The 22,895-nt window shown below is 38.6% G+C and overlaps 1 protein-coding gene across 2 annotated transcripts in view; it reads left to right on the forward strand.

The window, feature by feature from the left end:
• Nucleotides 1-22,895, forward strand: part of HCN1 (hyperpolarization activated cyclic nucleotide gated potassium channel 1) — a 1,641,266-nt gene that overhangs the window by 1,054,455 nt on the left and 563,916 nt on the right. For both annotated transcript variants that reach the window (XM_044077699.1, XR_006365568.1), the window contains exon 4: nucleotides 10,366-10,584. In XM_044077699.1, coding sequence (XP_043933634.1) covers nucleotides 10,366-10,584 — 219 coding nt within the window. The remainder of the gene's footprint in view (nucleotides 1-10,365; nucleotides 10,585-22,895) is intronic.

Raw genomic sequence — 22,895 nt, forward strand, 5'->3', positions numbered from 1 at the left:
AAATGAGGGAGGCTTACAGAAATAAATGCAGTTGTGGTAAAGTCTTCAAGTAGATGTATTTTCTTCTTTCCAAAACAAACAACAAATTCAGTTCCAGGAATCCTTACAAACAAGCTTGAAAAAACACATGCTTTCTTATATCCATAGATGGTAATTTTCTTTTATGCATTTCCACCCTTTCCACTGATATCTAGGGTAATTGTGATGATTCAATAGGACTCTCCAAAAATATTTGTCATGACCTCTTTTGGCCCAGCCAAAGTTGGTTAGTTCTACATTCTTATAGAACTGACTGAGGGCACTTATCACAGGCTTCATCACAAACTGGACCTACTCATACAAGACAGGGAGAGTTAGATGCACCATAGTCTCAGAAATCTTCAACTAACTGCCTGCATGTTTTAATTCTCATTCCTTTTAGACACCTCTCTGCTGAATTTGCAGTATGTTCTAAAGGAGGCAAGGCAACCTGCCACTAGAAAAATCCTATACTGGTAAGTTAAAGAGATTTTCTAGTCAGTGCCTATCCAGTAATCAGGGCCTATCAGGACTTACGCACCAGTAGTGCTCAAATTTATGTGTAAGTTACTAGCCTTTGGCCTTTCATACTCCTCTATATAGGTTCATAGGTTCATAGGTAGATACTAGGCTATCTGCCCTAGGGCATTTATAAGCCTAGCCAGAGTGTATTTCGTTTCTGCCTCCATATTAAATTAGCCTGCTGTGCCTCTGTAAAGTAGGTCACAGAAGGTACCCTTTTAAGATTAGTTTACTGTGCCTTTGTCTAGAAGGGACACAGGAGAGATCCCAGGGGTGAATTTGCGATTTCCCATCCACGCGTCCAAATTTCGCTTGAAGAGGGTCAGCGAGGGGCTATGTCTAACTTGAATTGGGTTTCTATTCCAGAGTGAGGGGAGCATCTGGGAAATGAATGCATATAAACATGCATCTTGCAGCTATTTCCACATGTCTGTCCATGGATCATCTACTTTCTTCAATGTTTTTGGTAAAACAACGTCTGAAAGGAGTGTTACACCTGAGACCTCCATGGAGGTTTCTTCTTCTTGGGATCTTAGCTATGTCTCCATTTAAGGTTCATTACATGAAAATCTCTTCTTCTCATTGCTCTGACATCAGTAGGAAAAGTAGAGTTGCAAGCTGTCATGATGGATGAACCCTATGTCATCTTCCATAGTGATAGGGTGCCATTATGAACCCATCTGTCATTCATGCCCAGTGATGTTTCAGAGTTTACTTTGAACTAAGCCATCAATCTGCAAGTGTTCTATTCAGACCCTCAGAACTAGGAAGACAGGATTCTGCATACTCTGTATGTGCACAAGCAGCAAAGGTACTATCTTGACAAAACCAGGTCATTTAGAAAAGCTGATCATTTATTGAATATGGTTGTCCTTGACTGTTGTCTTTTGTTATGACCATTATGGTGAACCAGATCCAGACAATATCAAGGCTTATTCGATGAGGGCCTTGTCGTCTTTGACAGATTATTAGAAAGGGGAGGACTCTAGAGGCATTCTAGAGGCAGCTGCCCAGTCATCTGATTGGATTCTTTTTTTTTTCTAGCTTTAGAAATGGCTTTGCATGGGCCATTCTCCAAGGGCTCTTGGTTCCAGATCCTTACTCCACCCAGGATGGATATACTTTAGTAACCAATCCATATAGCATAAAGGTTACTGCAGCAGTAGGAATAATGAGCATAGTATAGTTGTGGCAATTGCAGTTATTCATAATTTATCTATCCTTTCTTGACTGGGTTTGTCCTACTAGGCTAGTGGCCTCTTTTAAGGGAAGACCCAGGGTGGTATGAATGCTACTAGGGGAAATTTGGCTAAGAGATTAGGGTGTCTCCCCATCTCTTTTCAGTAGGTGCTGTGATATCTTTTAAATCCATCTGAGTTACCATCAACTCAAGCAGATAATATCTCAGTTTAACTTCTCGTCTGTAGGACAACACAGTGTAGAATACAGCAACACCCTTATTATTCACTGCAGTGTCAGCAATCCAGCTACTTTGTGTGGGAGAAGAACCCAAGGCCTTCTGCACCAAAGTTGAGTGACTTAGCCATTACACCACTGACACTGGATATTTAGCCTCCAGAAAGACTCATACCAGCAGAAGGAGATGCTTCTAACAAAATGACTACTCGTTTTGTACTAGGCAGAAGAAGAGGAAGTTTATTCCAGTCATTAAGAGTTGTGAAGCTGGGGTGATATTCAAATTGCTATACTCACTGCCCTTTAGAATATCTCTGTACGTGTGTTATATGTGTATATGGAGGCATATCTGGCTTAAGAGGTGAAAAAAAGTTCAGGCAACAGAATTCTAGTCAGAAAGTAAAAGAGGATTCTGTTTCTGGACCATAGAGGAAGGTCCAAAAGGGAATCTGCACTAGGGCCGTTTCTTTTTGTTCCAAAATAAGATGCCTGAGGAACAGATAGAAGCCCATAACCCAACTAGAACAATAAGGGGAAGTTGGTTTGAAGTAGATGTCACTATGGCAAGAACCGGGAAGAAGACCAACAGTTAAGTGAAATCATTGAGCAGCAGCAGAAATGGGAAATATTAGTTCCAGTGTGAGTTGCATGAACTACTGAAAAAGTTGAAAAACATGAGCCTCATTTTGTGTCAGTGTAAAGAAGCCAGTGGTGAAAGTGTGAGGATTATTCAGGCTAATAATAAAATGAACATGGTAAATAGTAATGGAGTTAATGAGTGTCAGCTTCATTATGTGTTAAATATTAAAATGTGTGGGTAACTAAAGCAAATGAATATCATTTTGTTTTGTTTACTCTTGAAGGAACCACATGGACAAAACATAAATATAAGCAAAATAACTTTTTATTTCTATATTTTCTGTTAAATAGTTTAACATTATTATAAATGCATTATGGTATAGGGCTTTTTTTTCTAAATGCAAAGGTAAAAAGTGTAAGTACAGTAACTCATTGTATGTCTGGAGAGAGAATAATATTTCAGAGGGTACCTATAATACTAAAAAGTGAAGTAGCTGACTACCTACAGTTTTAAACTACAGCATGACTAACAAAATTTGGAATTAGAAAGGTGAATTTAAATATCACTGAGATCTGAAATTGCAGGGAGAGGGCTATACTATGAAGGTCTATGAAGTCGTTCATATAAGCATAAAGTTAGTAACATTTTTTTCTTGATATGCAACATATGTTACAAGAGTAAAGGAAATGAAACCTGATAAAGGGGTGGGTTGATTATTATGGATAGAAATCCATACATAGAGAAAATGTTCGAGATTTTACATTCAGACACCTATTGCCAAATCAGTGTTAATGAGAAGAACATTTTATACAGAAGGGTGGATTTGATTTTGGAAGAACTACTTCTTAATAGACAAATTACACTGGATGAACAGTCTTTTATGGTAGTAAAATCACCAAAGACACCTACAATCTTCGGTATTCCGAAGATCCATAAAGATCTCAGGAACCCCCCGTTTAGGCCTATTGTGGATGCTAAGGCATCCAAAACTTATTTTATAGCTAGATTCATTGATACACAACTTAAGAATGTCTTGGCCAATTGTCAGTGGATTATTAAAGATTCTTGGGATCTTTTAAAGAAACTTAACAAAGAAATATATAAGGATAGCCTTATATTTGTTACAATAGACGTGAAAGATTTATTTTCTGTCATTCCGCATGAAACTGGTAATGAATGGTTTTATTCTTACTTATGTCGCCATACTGACTATGAACACAACCGTATTTTGACCATAAGAACACTAAAGGAACTTGTCCTAGAGACTAACATTATTGTATTTGAAGAGCAGCTTTTCAAACAGTGCAATGGTGTAGCTATGGGGGCAACTTGTGCCCCCATTTTTGCAAACTCTGTACTAGCTTTCTGGGAAACAGAGTTTATTTTTTCTAGTCCATATGAAAAATGCTGGAAATTTTATGGTCGATATTTGGACAACATACTAATCATATGGGATGATACAAAAGACCAACTTGACAAGTTTCTTGAATTTATTGAGTGTAGTACTGACTTTTTGAAATTTTCACGTTTCTTCACATGAAAAGATTAATTATTTGGACATTACCATCTATAAAAACACAGTAGAACAACAATTTGAGACTACGCTTTTTAGGAAACCTACTTGTTCTAACACATTATTGCATTTTAGTAGTTTCCACCCCATTCACCAAAAGAAGGCATTGCTAAAGGGACAGGGGGTTAGATTGGCCAGGATGGTTTCAGAGAATTATGAATTCCTGAACCAAATCAAGGTACTTAAGGGGATGTTAATCAACAGAGGATACCCCGGTGAATACGTGGATAACATCTTCCAGGAGGTTATGGAGAAAAGGGAAAATAATATTTTCTTTCCTTTACTTGGTAAAGGGACTAACGATATTGTGGTACATACTAATGGTGAGAGCAATATGTTCAAAAAAGTAGGTATTTTTAAGTACAACACTCATTATAACAACATAGTTAATATTATTCAGCACAATTGGAATTTATTCAATACTGATGAAGAGTTGCTTAATATTGTAGGGGCAAGACCTAATATAATTTACAAAAAAGATACCACTATTAAAAATATGTTGGAGAATAATAAGGTACAACATTTTGGTATTATGGGTATGTTTAAATGTGGATTTTGTTCACAATGTCAAGTTATTTATGAAGGTAAGGAAATATTCATACCCAATTATGGTAGTTTTAAGCATAAAAAGAAGTTTACATGTAGTAGTAAGGCAGTAGTCTATATAGGGAAGTGCACCAAATGCCCCTGTTTTTATATTGGTAAAACTATTAATGCTCTTAGGAGTAGAATATATCAACACCTTAATGATATTAAGAAACAAGACACAAAAAATGTATTGGCTGTACATGTCAGTAATAACCCTGGACATTCATTCAAGTTTTTTGTGCTTGACCAAGCCATTTTGGGAGAAAGAGGTGGTCCATTAAATGACTTTTTAGAGTCCAAAGAATTAAGATGGCAACTGAAAACAAATGCATCACATTATCCAGGGCTTAATTCTAATATTTCAGTTAGTTCCATCCTTAGATTAAAAACAGAGGGCTATTTGCAATAATATTGGTGTTGCATTATATTATGGTGTGGAGGTTATGGGCTGATGCTTGAACTCAATATAATAAAACAATATAATAAAAAATCTTTTTAGGGCATGTTTATGTAACTTTAATTGTTTTGTATATGGGTGTGTTTCATTAATTGATGATGATGTCAGTAATTACACATGTTAATTTGTAAGGGGAGAGGGTATTTATTGGGTCAGTGTGTGTATTCATTGTGATTCTGATGAAGTTTTTATTAAAAAACAAAAGCGCTAAATCCAACATTTTTGGTGTGGATCTATCTGTCCTTTCTGGTGGATTAAGAGTAAAGGAATGTAGATTTAATCATCGGTAGTGTTTTTCTTCATTTCTGTAAGATAGACATGTTAAGTAACGAAAGCAGTGAAGACTGCAAGACTAGCGGGGAGTTTTCCTAAACAGTTGCCTTAGCGCAGTGCAAGTATCTGGTTTGTTTAAGTGGAAACTGACAAAGAGTTTAACTAATGCACTCAGGATAAGGAAGACATCTATTAAGACATGTTCAGAAACTATACTCAATGACCCCCTAGTGGATCTGTTAGAGGGACAACAGTTTACTCTTAGAAGAGCAGTAAAACAAGTTCTGAGAAAGCTGTACTTTAAAAAAGGGGAGAAAATAAATGAAGGGAAAATAGTGTTTGAGTGTTGTGTCTCCTCACAACTTTAACTTTAGAATATACTAAGTATAAAGTCAGCAAAGTATTTTTCTTTCACAAAGCTAGTTTGTGATTTTTATTTTCAAAGAGCATGTTTTTAAATTAAGCCCTAGTAAAAATATGTCCCTCGATGAGGGCTCCTACTTGGGGGGTATGTAGCAGCAGAAATGGGTACTATGGCAAAGCAGAGGCTGCCAGGTTTTATACCTTCAATTTTATATATATACATATATTTTTTTAATTGTATTCTATCTTTGAAAGCGATCTGGGGAAGTTTATAGTAAATTAAACTGTCAGGAAAAAGGTGACATGGGCTCAAAGGTGGGCTCAAACAAAAGCATGTATAAACTGATAGTGGGAGCAATATATAGCTGTGTGTGTGTGTGTGTGTGTGTGTGTGTGTGTGTGTGTGTGTGTGTGTGTGTGTGTGTGCGCATGCATGTGTCTGTATAATATGTAAATATATCTATCTATCTATCTATATATATATATATATATATATATATATATATATATATATATATATATATAGAGAGAGAGAGAGAGAGCAAGAAATAGAGAGAGAAATATTTCTATATACATGCGTAATTACCTGTATTACAAGTGATTGTGTCTTTTAAAATAACACAACGGCTGCTTGTTAATTTTAACATGCAATGTAAATGATCTTACAGATAGTAAAAAAAGCAAAGAATGCGGAACTATATTAAGAAATGTTGAATATAAATTGTTCTGTTGGACGAGATGCATCCGGACAGAAATGATCATATGAGGTTTAATAAAGTGAGGATTTAATTGTGGATATTTGGCAGAGTTTCAGGAATAAAAGAATAGGGATTTTGTTACCTTTATAGGAAGATGTGCTCCAACTGTTGTAGAAGCGGGGGAAAAGGCAATAAACTTGTTTATTTGATTTCTACATGCTGTGTGAAGAATAAGTACATTTTCCAATAAGTATTGTTATTCCTACCTTCTTTTACTTGTAATTATATTGTGCACCTGGGTAGATGATGTTCTCTGCAATTTTAGTATGATTTTATATATACTTGCACACACACACACACACACACACACACACACACACACACACACACACACACACACACACACACACAACAAAAATTAAAAATCATTTTTTGTAGGGGTCATGCCCTCCTGCACCCCCCCCCACACCCCCTGCTAATTATATATAGCAACTCAGTGATTTCACAACAGTGGGGTAAGGACAAATTCCCTTACTCTGCTGCACCACAATCCTATACAAAACACTGGTGGCAAAACCTCCACTGAATGCAGTAGTCATATGTGTGCTTGCTGTTATTTGCTGCTTGAAAAAACATTTGCATATATGAACATTCGATGTTTCAGACAGTACCCATACATATGTATATACATGTGTATATGTATGTATATATATATATATATATATATATATATATATATATATATATATATATATATATATCATCATAACGCCACTAGTGCAAAATTATAAACAACTATTTAAAAACCTAAGAAAATTTTTCTATTTTGGAAGGAACATAGACGCTAGGCTATGCTCTGTGTTTTAGTCAGTCTTTTATTCATTTAAATCACATTTTGAGGGCTTTTGTTCATTGTAAACATTTCAGTCGAACTTCATCAGAAACAACATAAAATGAACCTAGGCTTATTATTTAACTGGTGTGGTGAGCAGGTGATGGGTTAAGGAGTTCCCTAATCCATGAACCTAGGCTTACTATTTAACTGGTGTGGCGAACAGGGAATGGGTTAAGGAATCCCCTAATCCATGAACCTATATATACACACATGCATACACACGAACATGCATGTACAAAACACATGCACATTCTGCAAGGTAGTTCATGTATCACATACTAGACAGTCATTGTGTATTCAATGTCCAACAACTTAGAGCAGAGGATTAGAGCTAAAAGCTGCTAATGAGCTTTATCCTGTTGTCCTAGGACTAATTCCTAATGTTTTAGTTTGTCTATTTTGTGACATTGAAGAGTCAGTTAAACAGAAAGTGCTTCCTGACCACCGTTAAATATGGTCTTCAGCCAAGTTAACAAAATATGCAGACTACTTATTTATTGGTTTGTTTAATTATTGTAACCCCACTTATAAAAAGGAAGGAACAGAAATAAATAGAGATGTTTGCCTCTCACAGACAGGGGTTATGACACTTCAAAATACTTTTTGCAGGTATTTTCTAACCTATTTCAAAAGGTTTGCACTACATATCAGAAAGTACAGCGCACCTATTCCATGCTGGAATATACTGTAAACAATTCTGAATATGTAATGAGCTGTAGGGCACAGCATAGTTGTACTCCATGTCATACAAGCATCCCTCCATCTGGAAATGGGGCACAGTGATAAAGGGATGTAATAAAATGAATTACCTGAGCCTGAATCATACATCTCAACTGTCCAGATTTTTGACTCTTGTTTTTGACCTGTACCTCATAAAATTTGTGATTTTCTGGATTTTTGTGGCAAATCAGTGAGGGTTAAATTCAGTAAATAATGACAGAAATTTGAGTTTCAGACTTCATATCTTTCAGAAAATGCATGGCAACACAAGACCTTATATTCTAGCAATGTTCTAAGTTTATAAGAGCAATATTTAAAATTTGTCCTTATTTTGGGGGCTTTGTCCCCCATTATTATTGGCTTTGTCCAGATATTTTCTGCTAAGAGGTTGAGAGCTATGGCCTGAATGCAGTCAAGCATTCCCACTCTTCTCATCGGTCATGGTAGCTTAGGCCTATTCAACAGAGAAAAAACAAACTTACAAAAAATGTACACATTAGCCAGAGAAACTACCATACACATACATCAAACACATTCAGATGGCATATATCAAGCATAGAATGAAAAAAATACAAATAAATTCAAAACAATACAGTAGCAAATAAAGACACCAGAGGCAGGTTTGTAGATTTAAGTGTAGTTTATTAAAGAAAAACAGCTTAAATCTCTCACACTACAGGTTACTGCTTACAGTGTCTCAGCTAAATGCCACTGTCTCTGTGGCTACTTTATGGAGTTCTGTAGTTCATGTCAAGCTGTTTTCCATCTCCAGTGTAATCTACAATTAAGTCTATAGGTGAACCCCTGGTACTTGGGAAAACTTCTCATACTGTGCAGGCTAATCCACAGGGTATATCCCTATATCTGCAGATTTTTATAGTCAGCCATAGGGTCATTGGAGATTAGTAGACTACCTACCCAAAGGTTATTTTAAGCCTAACCGTTTCAATCCAATGTAATACCATTGAGGTACTAGTCAATACCCAAGATTGCATTTAGTGATGACTGCCCATGTCCAGGAGGGTTGCAGGCACTATCCCTGGTGAGAATTTACAGTGCTCCATCCACTCATCCAGGTTCCTCTGGAACAGTGTCACAGAGGTGCTCGGTTTCACATGAATTGGTAGCCTGTTCCAAAGATGTGGCAGTCGCTGGGAGATAAATCTGTCCCTGCAGTATGTCCTATTTAAGTCGCAGGCCATATTTAAATCCATGGAATGGGTAGCCCTAGACACATTTGCTTTAAGGATATGCAGTAAGTTCATTACATTTCAGTCCTGGAGTGCTCTGTAGGCCAGGCATAAGTCTTCTGTAAGAAGTCTATATGATTGTATAGTGACAGGGATTTTACTTGTTCTGTGTAAGGCGCATGTTGGAGGCCCTTGATCTTCTTTGTTAGAAACCTCTGAGGTCTTCATCAAAGTTTCCACTCCAGGACATCAAAATGCACTTCAGTAAAAGGCAAACATCTCTGGCTGTTTGTTTCTGTTCCTTCCTTTTTATAAAAAAAGTGGGAGTACCTCCATCCACTCTGGGCATCCATGTGGAATCCTCATCCCAGCATGCCCCAACACATCAGCTGCACATACCCCACATTAGTCTATAGGGGACATGACCCTCCAGTTTTGACTTGTGGGTATGAACAAGATCAGCCAGATATCTCTCACATAAGCTGGGCCTTGACCTTAGTGACAGAGAGCTATTCTTCCTCCATATATTTCGGTAGTCTGAGTACTGATTGGAATCATGCCCAAGCTTAAAACCAGCATGGCATCACAGTCTCTTTGTATCATACACAGTCATCTTTTCACAGGTTCCTCCCCCTTGATCACTAGTTTTGTAACACTTTTGTTAGTAAGTTCAGAACATTGGTTTTAACTTTAATTTTAATTTTCACTGCCCTTGGCTATTTACAGCAAAGTATGATGTCAGTGAATATGTTCCATTGTGTGCATTTGTTTATGAAATTTGTTTTCTTTTCTTTCTCTGAGAAGTTCAGAAAGCAATCCATAAATGAATGGTCCATGAAAATATAGTCTCTCTCTCTCTATATATATATATATCTATCTCTCTCCTCCTTTCTGCCTCTCCATCCTCTGTATGTATGTAAGTACATGTGTGCATATATATTTATGAGTGTATCCATGCCTGCTGTTTGTCTAAGTAACATTTACTACACAACTACAGTATTGAGCATGGGGCAAAGAATCCCTCATTCAGACATTTACATACTCATCACATTTTCTTTTCCTTTTCTTACAGAATGATTCCTGGGGAAAGCAGTACTCATATGCACTGTTCAAAGCCATGAGCCACATGCTTTGTATAGGTTATGGTGCACGTGCTCCTGTCACCATGTCAGACCTCTGGATAACCATGCTGAGTATGATTGTTGGAGCTACCTGCTATGCTATGTTCGTAGGACATGCAACTGCACTCATCCAGTCCCTAGATTCCTCGCGGCGGCAGTATCAAGAAAAGGTAATATTTGAAAGACCTGGGAAATCCTGTGCCATTATTTGCTGTATGCATCTGTTAGGTACTCATACTATCTGTCACTTTAGCTGCTCATCTTTCATTTTTCAATCAGCTGTCATGAAAAGCATTAAACACAATGAACATTATCTTCCTATGCATTGGCATGACAAATAGACAATCTGATGAAAATGTTATTGCACTAGACAGTAAATGGAAGTCTTCTATTTGAAATAGTGACTAACTTATATTGACTAACTAGAGGAAATAAACTTTCTTTGATTAAGAAAAAACTATCTAATTCAATAAGCACAGGCATACTTCTCAACTGGCCAGATTTTCACAGAATGTCCAGATGTTTGCCTCATATTTTTGGTCTGTTTCTCCAAAAATTGTGGTTTTCTGGCAAATCATTGAGGACTGAAGTCAGAAAATAATGGCAGAAATTTTGAGTTTTTAATGCTAATGCAAAGCATGTTATTCTGTCAACTTTCTAACTTTATAAGATCAATATTTAAAATTGTCCCTATTTTCTGGCCTCTGTTCCCCCATTATTTTATGGCTTTGTCCAGATTTCTTGCTGTAAGAGGTTGAGAGGTATGCTTACATGGTTTGTATTTTGCATTAGAAATCATTTGTTGTTCACTTTCACAATGTCATTTTGTTGGGCTTGGTGAAACTGTACAAACTGATTAAAAAAAAGTAACAATTTCTTTGTTTTTGACTGACATTTATAGTGACAGTAAGACATATGTCTGATCCCATATTAATAATGGATGTTCAACAAACACACCATCTCACTGACATATTGGCATATGGGCCCTGTAACCCTATCTTTGGCAGTCTACCAAAGCTCAGAGGTCTTCACCCTGCCTGTCTATGGGTGTGATGCACCAATCACTTCAGAGCACATGTACTGCCTTTCAGACCCAGAGACACTTTTGGTTCTGTAGTGCCACGGTAAGGTAAGGATCTCTGAAAAGACTGCTCCTTTCTATGAATATTTCATCTGCTGAGTCCAGATAAGAAACCTTTCCACTTTTATTCCTTCCTCTGCTTGTTCTATCAGTGCTGTAATAGTGTATTGTGCTGCCGTGACTGTTTTTTTCAATTAGAAATTTCAAATATGTTTCGTTTTTTTACTTTGACATGCACAGTAAGGCATGTGCATTAAAAGTTTCATTTGGAAAATTTGACAGGAAAACTTGTTCATTTTGCAGGTTTTACTCCTTTGGCGTTATAATTATTTGAGGTGATGACTGAGTAAGATTACATCATTTAAACATTTTTTTTTCATTTAAATAGTGAGTTTGGCACCATTTTGTATGTTCTGACAGGAAGTTTTCATCGGTTTATGAATTATTTCTTGTCTAATACTGTTTTCAGATGTATGCATTCATTTTAATTCCAACTAGCCTTTTTTTGCAAAATTAGGTGACTTATGCACATTTTCTATGTTTGGAATTATGTTAATGAAACCATCATTTTATTCAGTGTAGTCTTTATAACAGTAACAGCTGTAAAAATACACTTCAGATTGCTTTTGGCACTAGTTTTTATCCATTTATGATTTATTTCTTATCTAATACTGTTTTAGGCTGTACTCATTCATTTGGACCAAAACTAGCCTTATTTTTTTGCAAAATTAATGGACTTTTGTGCAAGTATTTTGTGTTTTGAACTGTGTTACTTACAATACTATAATTTTCCCTGTGTGGTGCTCAGAATAGTATCCATACAGAAATAGTCCTTAAATTGATATTTAGAAGGAAAGTAGTGGGATCTATCCTTCTTTTTACTGGGCTGACCATGTAGCCTGTAATTTGTATTAAGCTGGTTAGTTAATTGTCCCTTTACCTGACAGTCAGATATAGTGCCTCCATCCACTATCTACCCCTTAAACACCTAAAAATCTAGAAATAATTCAAGAAACATGCCTCAGCCTACAGTTTGTAACTCATAGGTTCATTGGTTCATAGGAGATTACTAGGCTATTGGCCCTGGGGCCTTTAAGAAGAAACCTTTTGATCTGTCCAGTTGCTGCAGGTGTCTGGTGAGGTACATACAAATGGGAGCATTGTACTCAATTAGTGGTCTGATAAGGGTTGAGTACAATGGAGCTATAACCTCCCTGGTTTCGGATACGATGCCCTTATTTATGAGATATTCAGTATAGAATATAATATGTTAACATTGTTGGGGGACTCTATGATTACACCCAGTTTACAGTGATCTGCAAGCTTGGTAAACCACAGACCATCTACCTTTGCCTGCACTTCAGAGAAATAGATTCCAAACAGCAGACGGCCCAGCACAGATTCTTGTCGTACCCTGCTGGTAACTGGTCTACTGGTAGAGGTGAATTCCTCAACTTTGATAGTGTGCGTTCAGTCAGTGAGCCAGTTTGCAACCCATCTAGTAATATATGGGTTGATCCTAAGCTGGGAGGGATTCTCCATGGTAACCGAATGTAGGATTGTGTCAAAAGCCTTGGCTAAATCAAGATAGGTGGTATGTACCATTTAACCCTCACGCAGGGATTTGGTGACATTCTCAAAGAAGTCCATGAGGTTTAATAAGGAAGCTCTATCATTGAGGAAGCCAACCTAGGTCGGGTCAAGAGTCTGAACGTTGCCTATGTCTTTGTGGATAAGGTCTATGGTGATTCTTTCCATGGCCTTGCAGATAAAGCTGGTTAGGCTTATGGGTCAATAGTTCCCATTATCAGTTGGTGGACCTCCTTTGTGCGAGGGGGTTATTGTTGCTATTATCTGCTCTGTCAGGACAAGGCCAGTTTTCAGGCTATGGTTAAAGAAAATAGAGAAGGGTTCTGCTAGGTCTTGTTTTAGATTGTTTAGTGGGATGCCTGGGATGTTATCTGGTCCCAAAGAGGCTGTGTTTTTGGCCTTGGAGACAGCTTGTATGACCTGCTCTTTGAAGATACTCAGTAGAGGACTGGTGTTGGGAATGATTTGGGGTATGTCAGGTGGGGACAGGGGAGTGAAGTTATTGCCAATTCTGTCGGCTAGCACATTGACAGTTTCCTCAGGTTCAGTGTGAGTGGCCCTGTTTACTATAAAGATTTGCATACAGCTGGGTATTCCCTCTTAGTTTGCAGATGTAGTTAAAGAATGCCTTGTGATTGCTAATTTAGACTCATAGCTAGCCTTAGATGGCTTACCAAGAGATCTGATTTGCATGCTCAAGCTGTGGAGGGTATTCTTCCTCTGTTGGGTGACTTCCCTCCTGTTCTTTAAAATCAGTTTCTTTCTTTTGTTGTATAACTTATTAGTACTTATAGTCTACTGGGGTGGCTTGTTCTTTGAGGAGACCTGGTTCTGTTCCTGTTTGGTACAGCCGAGAAAATGCATTTGTTTAAGTGGCTATATAGGGCATTTCTGTATTCCTCTGCATAGGAGACATTGTTATCTATGTTGGCAGGAGCTTTGAAACTGTTTATACCATCACTTAGTAGACAGTAGCTTGCTCTGGATAATTTTTTCAGTTTTTTTTTACTCCTGTGGAGGTGTCTAGTTTGATCTTTACTTCAAACGAGACAGATGTATGGAGGGCATCACACAGCGGGTAGTGCAATGACCCTCCCATGTTGGTGAGCAATAGGTCCAGGACATTTGAGGCCCTTGTGTGGATCTGGACCAACTGTTACAGGGCATTTGAATTAACAATGGGAGGTTGGCATAGTGGTCAAGGTGTGCACCTTACAAATACAAGGTGCAAGGTTTGATTCTTCTTCTTCTTCTTTCAGCTTTTCCCGGTTAGGGGTCGCCACATGGGGTAATTGGCTAGGCTTAAAAGGACTCACAAACACTCTTAGCTTAGTACTAATCTATGAACCTATGATTCACCAATAAATTCCTATTAGACACCCTAGCAGGTCACTGATAAGTTATCAGACATTTAAAGGGTTGGGAGGGTGGCCTAATGGTTAAGGTGTTTGCCTTACAAACACAAGGTGCAGGGTTTGAGTCTCACAAGGGATAATTGGCTAGGCTTAAAATGGCTCGCAAGGGCAGTTAGCTTAGTATTAATCTATGAACCTATAAACAAAGTCCAGGAACCTCGTAACAATCATGTTTGTACTCATGTATGTCTCCCAATCGATAGAGAGATTTTTGAAATCTCCAATGACCAGAGTTTTTGGCTGCACATTGAGTGACTCTAGCAAGTCCAGATAGGTGGTGTTTTTCTCCTGGTTCATAGTGGAGGTCCTGTAGCTAGCGATGATGTGGAAGGATATTTTTCCTATAGTGAACTGGACCTGTTGCAGTTGCAGGGAACCATACTATTTCACCAGTCTTGAGGTGTATTTGGATTGATGAATATGGATACACTTCAATCTTTGGTTCTTTCACACTTGTTTTGGGGTCTGAATGTTTGAAAGGCATTGTAGCCTTGTTTGGCCCTGAGTGCTCTCAGTGGCCTTGAACCACATCTCTGTGACTACACAAATGTCAGCATCTTCCAAGTTGAGAAGTGCTTTCAGGAAGTGCAATTTACTGTTTAAGCTCCTAGCATTAAGCAACATGACTGTGAGTTTGTCTTTAATGGATTTCTTTATGTAAGAAGTTTTCTTGTTTGGACATTGCCTAAAAATGGCATTATGGGAGAGGCAAACATCTTTGGCAGTATTCTAAAGCCTTGAGGAGACAGATGAAGACCATTTATGGCAAAGCAGAGTAGACTGTCGACCATGTCTTCCCAGGCAAACATAGACTGGATGACTGGATGCCCCTGGAGTGACACCAGAAGCTAAGCCAATTATTGAAATCAATAATTTTTGTCTGTAATGTGGCAGTATCTTTAGTGAAGGTAAAATGCTGCTTAGGGCTAAGGGCATAGCTACTGGGATACATAATCTGAGAGTTCTGTTATGTCTCTCTTCATATAGTCCAGAAGGCATGTCTCAAGTCATTTACACCAATATGTACAATGACAGAGTCTTAATGGTAATTGTTGCTGAGTGACTTGAGTGCATGTGTGATTTAATGGATCCTAGACTCAGACAGGTAGCTGACCTTGACCTTCTCATTCTTCAGTCTAGTGAAGGAGACATCTGTGTGTCTCACTATTGAGTTGCTATAACCAGAACTTTAGGTTTTGAGGTGTTTTGCCTTAGGGGCTTAATTGCAGAGACACAAGTATTTGTATTGTTGTGTGTAGTAGTGGATTCTGTCCGTTTACCAGTATGTAAATGTTCACTTGGGAGGTCTCTGGTCTTTTGTTAGGCTCTTAGTGAGTAGCTCCGCATATGTGGGTTTATGTGTCATGACCTTCTCTTTTGTGAGAGGGAAGGTATGTCTGACAACCTGTTGTATGTCTTGTCTGTTGCATTGTAAGAGGACGGATTCTAAATTCATAGTTTAGTTACATCTCTGACATGCTGTATTTGTTTGGTTTAGGAGTAAATGGTTGTCAGTGTTCATGAGGCAATTTCTACATTGCCTCAGGATCATAGGATCACAGGACCATAGGAGGTTACTAGTCTAATGGCTTCAAAGCCCTTACAAGCCTAGCCAAGTTCAACCCATGTTCACAAGGGTGTCTGGTTCAACCAGATACTTAAATCAGCACCTATTGCCCCTGTCCAAGAGGGACACAGGTGGAACCCCCAGGGTGAATTTCCAGTTGCCAGTCCTATCGTCCAGGGGCATTTCCAGTTGTCAGTCCTATCGATCCCGGGGCATGAATAGGAAGCTTGTTCCAAAATTGTGGCAACATCTGTGAGACAAATCTGTCTCTCCAGCAAGTTCTGCCGATATCACATACCAGGTTAAAGCCCTTTGAATGAGTAACCCATGTACCATTTGACTTGCGAATGTGCAGCATTTCCATTAAAGCTGGGTCAGAGTTTGCTGTCTATGCAAGCCACAGGTCACCTCTGACCAGTCTGTATGACACAGAGAAAAGTGACAATGATTTCAATCTGTCCGCATAAGCCAGATCTTGAAGACCCTGAATTTTCTTTGTAAGAAACATCTGCCGTCTCTCCAGCTGCTGAAGGTGTTTGGGAAGGAATATACCATTGCCCATGTCAATCAGGTTGGCTGAAGAAAGGGTGGGAAATTGTCAGTCCATTATGGCAGGTATATATTATAGTGACTTGTGGGGATGGGTAGGGTGGACCCAGATTTGCTTGTAAGACCAACAAGAGTGGTTATCCTGTCAATGTCTAAAGGTGGAAAACTATATCAAAACCTTGCAAAGTGCAACTGGGATGCTCACTTGATGGCAATGGGCAACTGCATTTCTTACGTGGAGGCAGTAGAGCTAAGAAGGGTTCACTAGCCGGTATCTAGGGAAAACATTTGTTTCTGAGTGTTTGCATCTATACACTGCAGCACTAAACCCTGTTGCTTGGTGCACACATACACACAAACGTGGTGCTTCAATGCAAACAAAATTAAATAATTGTAACTCTAACTTACCAATGGGAGAGCCCAAAACTGAGCCTTTTACCAACAATCCCCAACTCAGTTATGTCCTGGACTGCACACACCTGCCACAAGGGTGCAGGAGGGCCTTCCTAATGTAGGGTGGTTGGTTTTAGTGCACAATATATCCAAACAGCCTAGATTCAGCAGATCTGAATCTAGCCTATGCTGAGATACAGCAGTACTTTGATTTCAAAGTGATGAGAATAACAGTCAAAGAAGCAGCAACAGTAAAAAACAGAATAGCAGTAAAGCAGAATACAGTTCAAAAAGTGCAACGCAACCTTTAAATATACTTATTTTGTAGATCATAGTGGTTGCCTCTGTACTGTTGTCTGCATATATGATTTGGCAAAATTTTATGCAGGATGCCCTTCCTGACGCAGCCCTTCCCCATTTATCCGGGCTTGGGACTGGCACAAAGAAATGCACAGGCTTGTGCATCCCCAGTAAGAGTGAAAGGTAAGGTCTACAAGAGGGTAGTGAGACCAGCTATGTTATATGGGTTGGAGACAGTGGCATTAACATAAAGGCAGGAGTCAGAGCTTGACGTGGCAGAGTTGAAGATGTTAAGATTTGCACTGGGTGTGACGAGGATGGATAGGATTAAGAATAAGTATATTAGAGGGTCAGCCCAGGTTGGAAGGTTTGGAGACAAAGCCAGAGAGACAAGATTACGTTGGTTTGGACATGTGCTGAGGAGGGATGCAGAGTATATTGGGAAAAAGATGCTAAGGATGAAGCTGCCAGGTAACAAGAAAAGAGGGAGGCCTAAAATAAGGTTTATGGATGTGATGAGAGAGGACATGCAGGTGGTTGGTGTGACAGAACAAGATGCAGAGGACAGGAAGAAATGGAAACAGTTGATCTGCTGTGGCGACCCCTAACGGGAGCAGCCGAAAGAAGAAGAAGAAGATAGTGGTTGCCTCTGATTTAGTTTAGATTCACTCCAGGTCTCTGGCTAAGTCACCAAACTTGGAGCAGCTCCACAGTAGCTTTAAGCAGGTTATTGGGCCACTTGCTCTCTTTTGCCTCCAGGTTCCCTGTTGTGGTGGAAGTACCACAACTGTGTATGTCGCAAGGATCAGACACATCCTCTAAGGCTGTATCAGTGCCTGGTTCAGGAATAGGAGAACCAAATTCTTAAAATGAAGGTGAAGTTAGGTGTGCAGAATCTGTTGCCAGTATTGATAGCCCCCAGGATTTTCCTACTTATATAATACATGCAAGAAATTGATAGGAGACCCACCATATTGCAGGGCAGCAGTCTATGACTGAGTTTGCACCTGAGATGGTGGCTATGGCTAGGTCCATTTTTGAACAGTTGATTACAGGGTGCAAACCTGGGTTCTGAGTAATAATGGTCCTCACACCCTGCATTCAGGTCACCCAGGTATCCTGATTTTGAGAGGGATTTGGTATCTGAAGTTTCAAAGGTGTCAAAATCAGCTCAGTCAGCTTTCTATGAGGATGAACAAGTGCAGAAACCCAAACAGACATTTCTTTTCTCAAATGCCCCTTCTTCAGCTGCTCCCAAGGTCAGCAAGATATATGATCTTTTGGAGGATGAGACTCTGGACCTGGTGACTTTTCCCCCATTAATATCATCATTGGAGGATGTTTTTAAGAGAAATTGTTGTTCTCTTTTATTGAATGAGTCTTTGTTTAAAAAAGTCTTTTAAGAAATTCAGGGTGTATCTGACCATGTATGGTCACTTAGCCCACGTATCTGGGGATCTTGTCACTTCTGCGGCCCCAGCAAAATCTTCCAACAAAAAGACTATATTCATCTAACTTAGTCCTTTCAGATAAACTAGGCAAATAGCTGGGATTTCAGGAAGAGAAGCTGTCACAGAAGAGTACAGTAGCCTATGAGGTATTTGGCTACCAGTATTTTATATGGTGTATGCATAGTTTAGATGAGTCTGTTGCATTATCACCTACTGAGCAAAAAGTCTGTGTGAAATATATTGTGTCCAATGTTTCTCAAGTGTCTAAAACAGCCTTTAAAGAGTTCCTTGGAGGGGGGCAATACTGTTTCTAGAAATGCAGTGACATCTGTGGTGACAAGGATGTATTTTTGGTTTTACAGTCAGTCAGAACTTTTCTGATGTGTTAAAAATGAGATTATGACTGCTCGACTTGATTCTGATTGTTAACTTGATACAGCAGCTTATCAGGTCCTTAAACAATAAGATGACAGAGGTAAACAGATGCAACAGGTGTCTAAAATGTTCCTTATTCCCTAGTTTCACTCCATTAAGCAGGATAATTTTCATCAGTTCAACAAACAGGAGTCCCAGCCAAAGGCCAAGCACAAAAAGAGAACGGCAGTATGAGAATTCTTACAAACTTAACAAGAGAGGCTCCTTTCCAGAAACAGTATGGTTCCTTTGACCATGTTTTAAACTCTTATTTTCTTTTGCCTTGTTCAAGTTTTATTTAATAATGGATTATTCATTTTCAAAGCCATAGTTCTAGTTGTATATATTTATTGGTTGTTTTTTTAATCATGTAATCACTCGTACTGAAGAAGGCGAATGCCAAAACTAGTATATGCCTTGGCCACACAGTTTCTAACCAAGTCTAATAAGCATTAACATATTTTTCCCTATCCTTTTATGTACTAGTTTTTGTTTTTGGCAATATTTGTGGTTTCAGCCATGCACCCTTGCACTTCATGTAGATGGTACGTATGTACAATACTGGATACTTTTTGTAAGTGGCATAGTTACCCATGACTTCTTGATTCATAGATGGTGGCTTCTGGACAGCATGACTGAGGACCTGAAATCAGTATAAGTTTTTGAGACTTGTACTAGAGCTGTCCTATTATGGAAGATATTGAGGTGATTAGTCCCTGTAAATGTATCTGTAATTTCTACCTTTTATCTTCAAGGAACATCTTCTGACACTAAGGATTCAGCACTCTTTCAGCTTATGACAGTTATATGCATGCATACTTTATTGTTTACATAAAGTTCAATTTCACTCATATTTAAGCTCTTCTGACTAGTCATTTTATTATATATGAATTATTGCTATTTTTTTTATCTGAGAGGAGTTCAGTTACCATTCTAGGTTAACTGATTACCACATATGTGGTGTGGAATGTCACACCTCTAGCAGCCTAAAGACATATTGCATTCAGAACATTTTCTGAAATGTAAACATAAAAAGCAAAAGATAAACAAATGTAAATATTTTGTGAATAGTAAAACTGTACCTATAGCAATGTTATCTTTAAGGAGTATTCTTTATAGAGATACTAGTGCATTCATAGTCTTTTTCATAAGTACTATAATATACTAAAATGCATACAAACCTCAAATTATATTTTCCCAAATGTTCACATACAAAATGACATATCTTAATACAACCAGGACAAATATTGTTAGAAAATTTCTGTTAACCAGACATAAGTTTTTACATGACAACAAGAAATTTCTCTTTGAGTGCATGCTTATTTTTTTAAACAAGAAACATCTTTATTAAATTATCACTCATGACATAGGCAATCATGCATTTATATAAATGTAAACAAACCATATTGACATATTTTTAGTTCTAAACATTATACATCATTTATAATCTATCCAGTCATTGTTAGTCAAACATTACATAGCTCATTCAAATCCTGACTGCTTTTAAATCTCATTACTCCTCCAAAATTTTATTTTGCACTTTTTTTTCCAACAGTTCCCACCATTTTTTCTATGTAATTTGCTCCTACCCTTTTCTAAAGATTTCACTTCCAGTTATTTTGTCTCTGTTATGATAACCACTACTTCTATTACAGCTGGTTTAGACTTTGATTTCCATGCTCTAATTGTTTTTTGGCAACCACCACAATTAGATTAAACAAGGCCTCATTATATCTAGGCAATTCTGATTTTGTATCATAGCCGATAAAAATAATTTCCTTAGTCACTCCTATTTGCTCTTCCAGTATTTCTAACATAGTAGCATGCAGAACATTTTTAAAGTCTGCTAACTTGTTTCATTCCCTAAAATATGTTCCCATTCATCTCTTTCATTCCCATCAAACCTCCAACATTTGCTATTTACCTGAGGAAATATTCTTTGAGGTCTACCTGGGGTTTAAAATTACCTATGTAAACACTTCCAAGCAAATATTGTAAATCTTCTAGACTTTGTTGCATATTTGATATATAGATATATACATCTCTCTCTTTCTCACTCTTTCTCTCTCTCTCTCTCTCTCTCTCTATATATATATATATATATATATATATACACATATATAGATGATCTGCAAGGGCATGGAACGCATTATCATGAAACTTATAAACAAAGACATTGGCAACCTTCAAACAATGGACCCCACCCAGTTTGGGTTTGTGAAGGGCCGATCTTGTCTCCTGAATCTGATTGACTTCTTCGAATCAGTCTCCAGAGCTGTGGACGAGGGTAAGGGGGTCCACACAGCCTATCTGGACCTCGCCAAGGCCTTCGACACCATCGCCCACTCTGGAATCATAGATAAACTTACTAAGCTGGGCATAAATCCCTACGTCACTCGATGGGTTGCCAACTGGCTTACTGACAGAACCCAGACTGCAAAAGTAGCAGATTCCGAATCCAGCTCCAGACAAGTGACAAGTGGAGTACCTCAGGGTTCAGTCCTGGGACCACTCTTGTTTGGCATCTACTTCTCTGAAGTACGAGCCAACACTAAGGGACTCTGGCTAACAAAGTTTGCAGATGACTGCAAACTGGGAGCCATTATAGAATCCCCAAATGATGTTTATATTGTACAAAAGGGCCTTACAGAAACAGATGCCTGGTGCCAGAGCCATGGGCTCAAGCTTAATGCCAAGAAATGTATAGTTATCCGCTTTGGAAAAAAACAAGTACCCATGAACTACCACATAGGAGGCAGGACACTAAACATCGAAAGTGTGATGACAGACTTAAGGACACAGGTGGACAGTGGTCTCACTTTTGATAACCACATCGCCACAACAGTCAGGAAATCCTACTATGTGGCACACCTCATCACTAAGGGCTTTTCATCCAGAAAAAAAGAGGTCATTGTCCCACTGTACTCATCCCTCATTAGACCCATTATAGAATATAATGCCCCATTTGGTATGTACCTCACAAGACATCTGCAACAGCTGGAAAGGCCACAGAAATACCTCACTAAAAAAATCACAGGCCTAAAGCAGATGCCATATGCTGACCGTCTAAAAAAACTCCAGCTATACTCTGTGGCATATCGTCTACTCAGAGGCGATCTCTGCTTAACATACAAGGCCATGTCAAACCCTGAGCTGTTGGACATGCTCTACTTAAAGAAATCCCAATCCCTCAGAGCCACACGCTCCAGGGATCTAAACCTTAACATCACAATGAACAAAACATGCTGGAGGGATAGGTTCCTGACCCAGAGACTCCCCATACTCTGGAATAGACTGCCCATACATGTCAAGCAGAGCGCCTTATTGGCCCTCTTCAAAAGGAACCTTGATGATTGGATGGGAGATAGGAAATTCACCCCAGGGATCATATCAGTCGCACTGCTAGACAGGGGCCCAGAGAAGTAAATATTGTGGGAAGAAATTTCCAGGGAATTGTTATGGCTAGGCTTGCATAGGCCTTAGGGCCGAAGCCTAGCACCAACCTATGAACCAATGTTTCAGAATCGTATTCTCTGTAGAATGTGTAGCATGCTAGGAACTGGTAGCACACAGTGCCTACATTTGAAAACACTCACCAATCTACTACTATACAGAGGCACAGTAAACTAATCTAAAAGGGTGGCGAAAGCCAAACACACTCTGGCTAGGCTTATAAATGCCCTAGGGCAGATAGCCTAGTATAAACCTATGAACCTATGAT

This window comes from Protopterus annectens, chromosome 1.part1, assembly GCF_019279795.1.
Source record: "Protopterus annectens isolate FY-2018-M chromosome 1.part1, PAN1.0, whole genome shotgun sequence".
Classification (NCBI taxonomy): Eukaryota; Metazoa; Chordata; order Ceratodontiformes; family Protopteridae; genus Protopterus; species Protopterus annectens.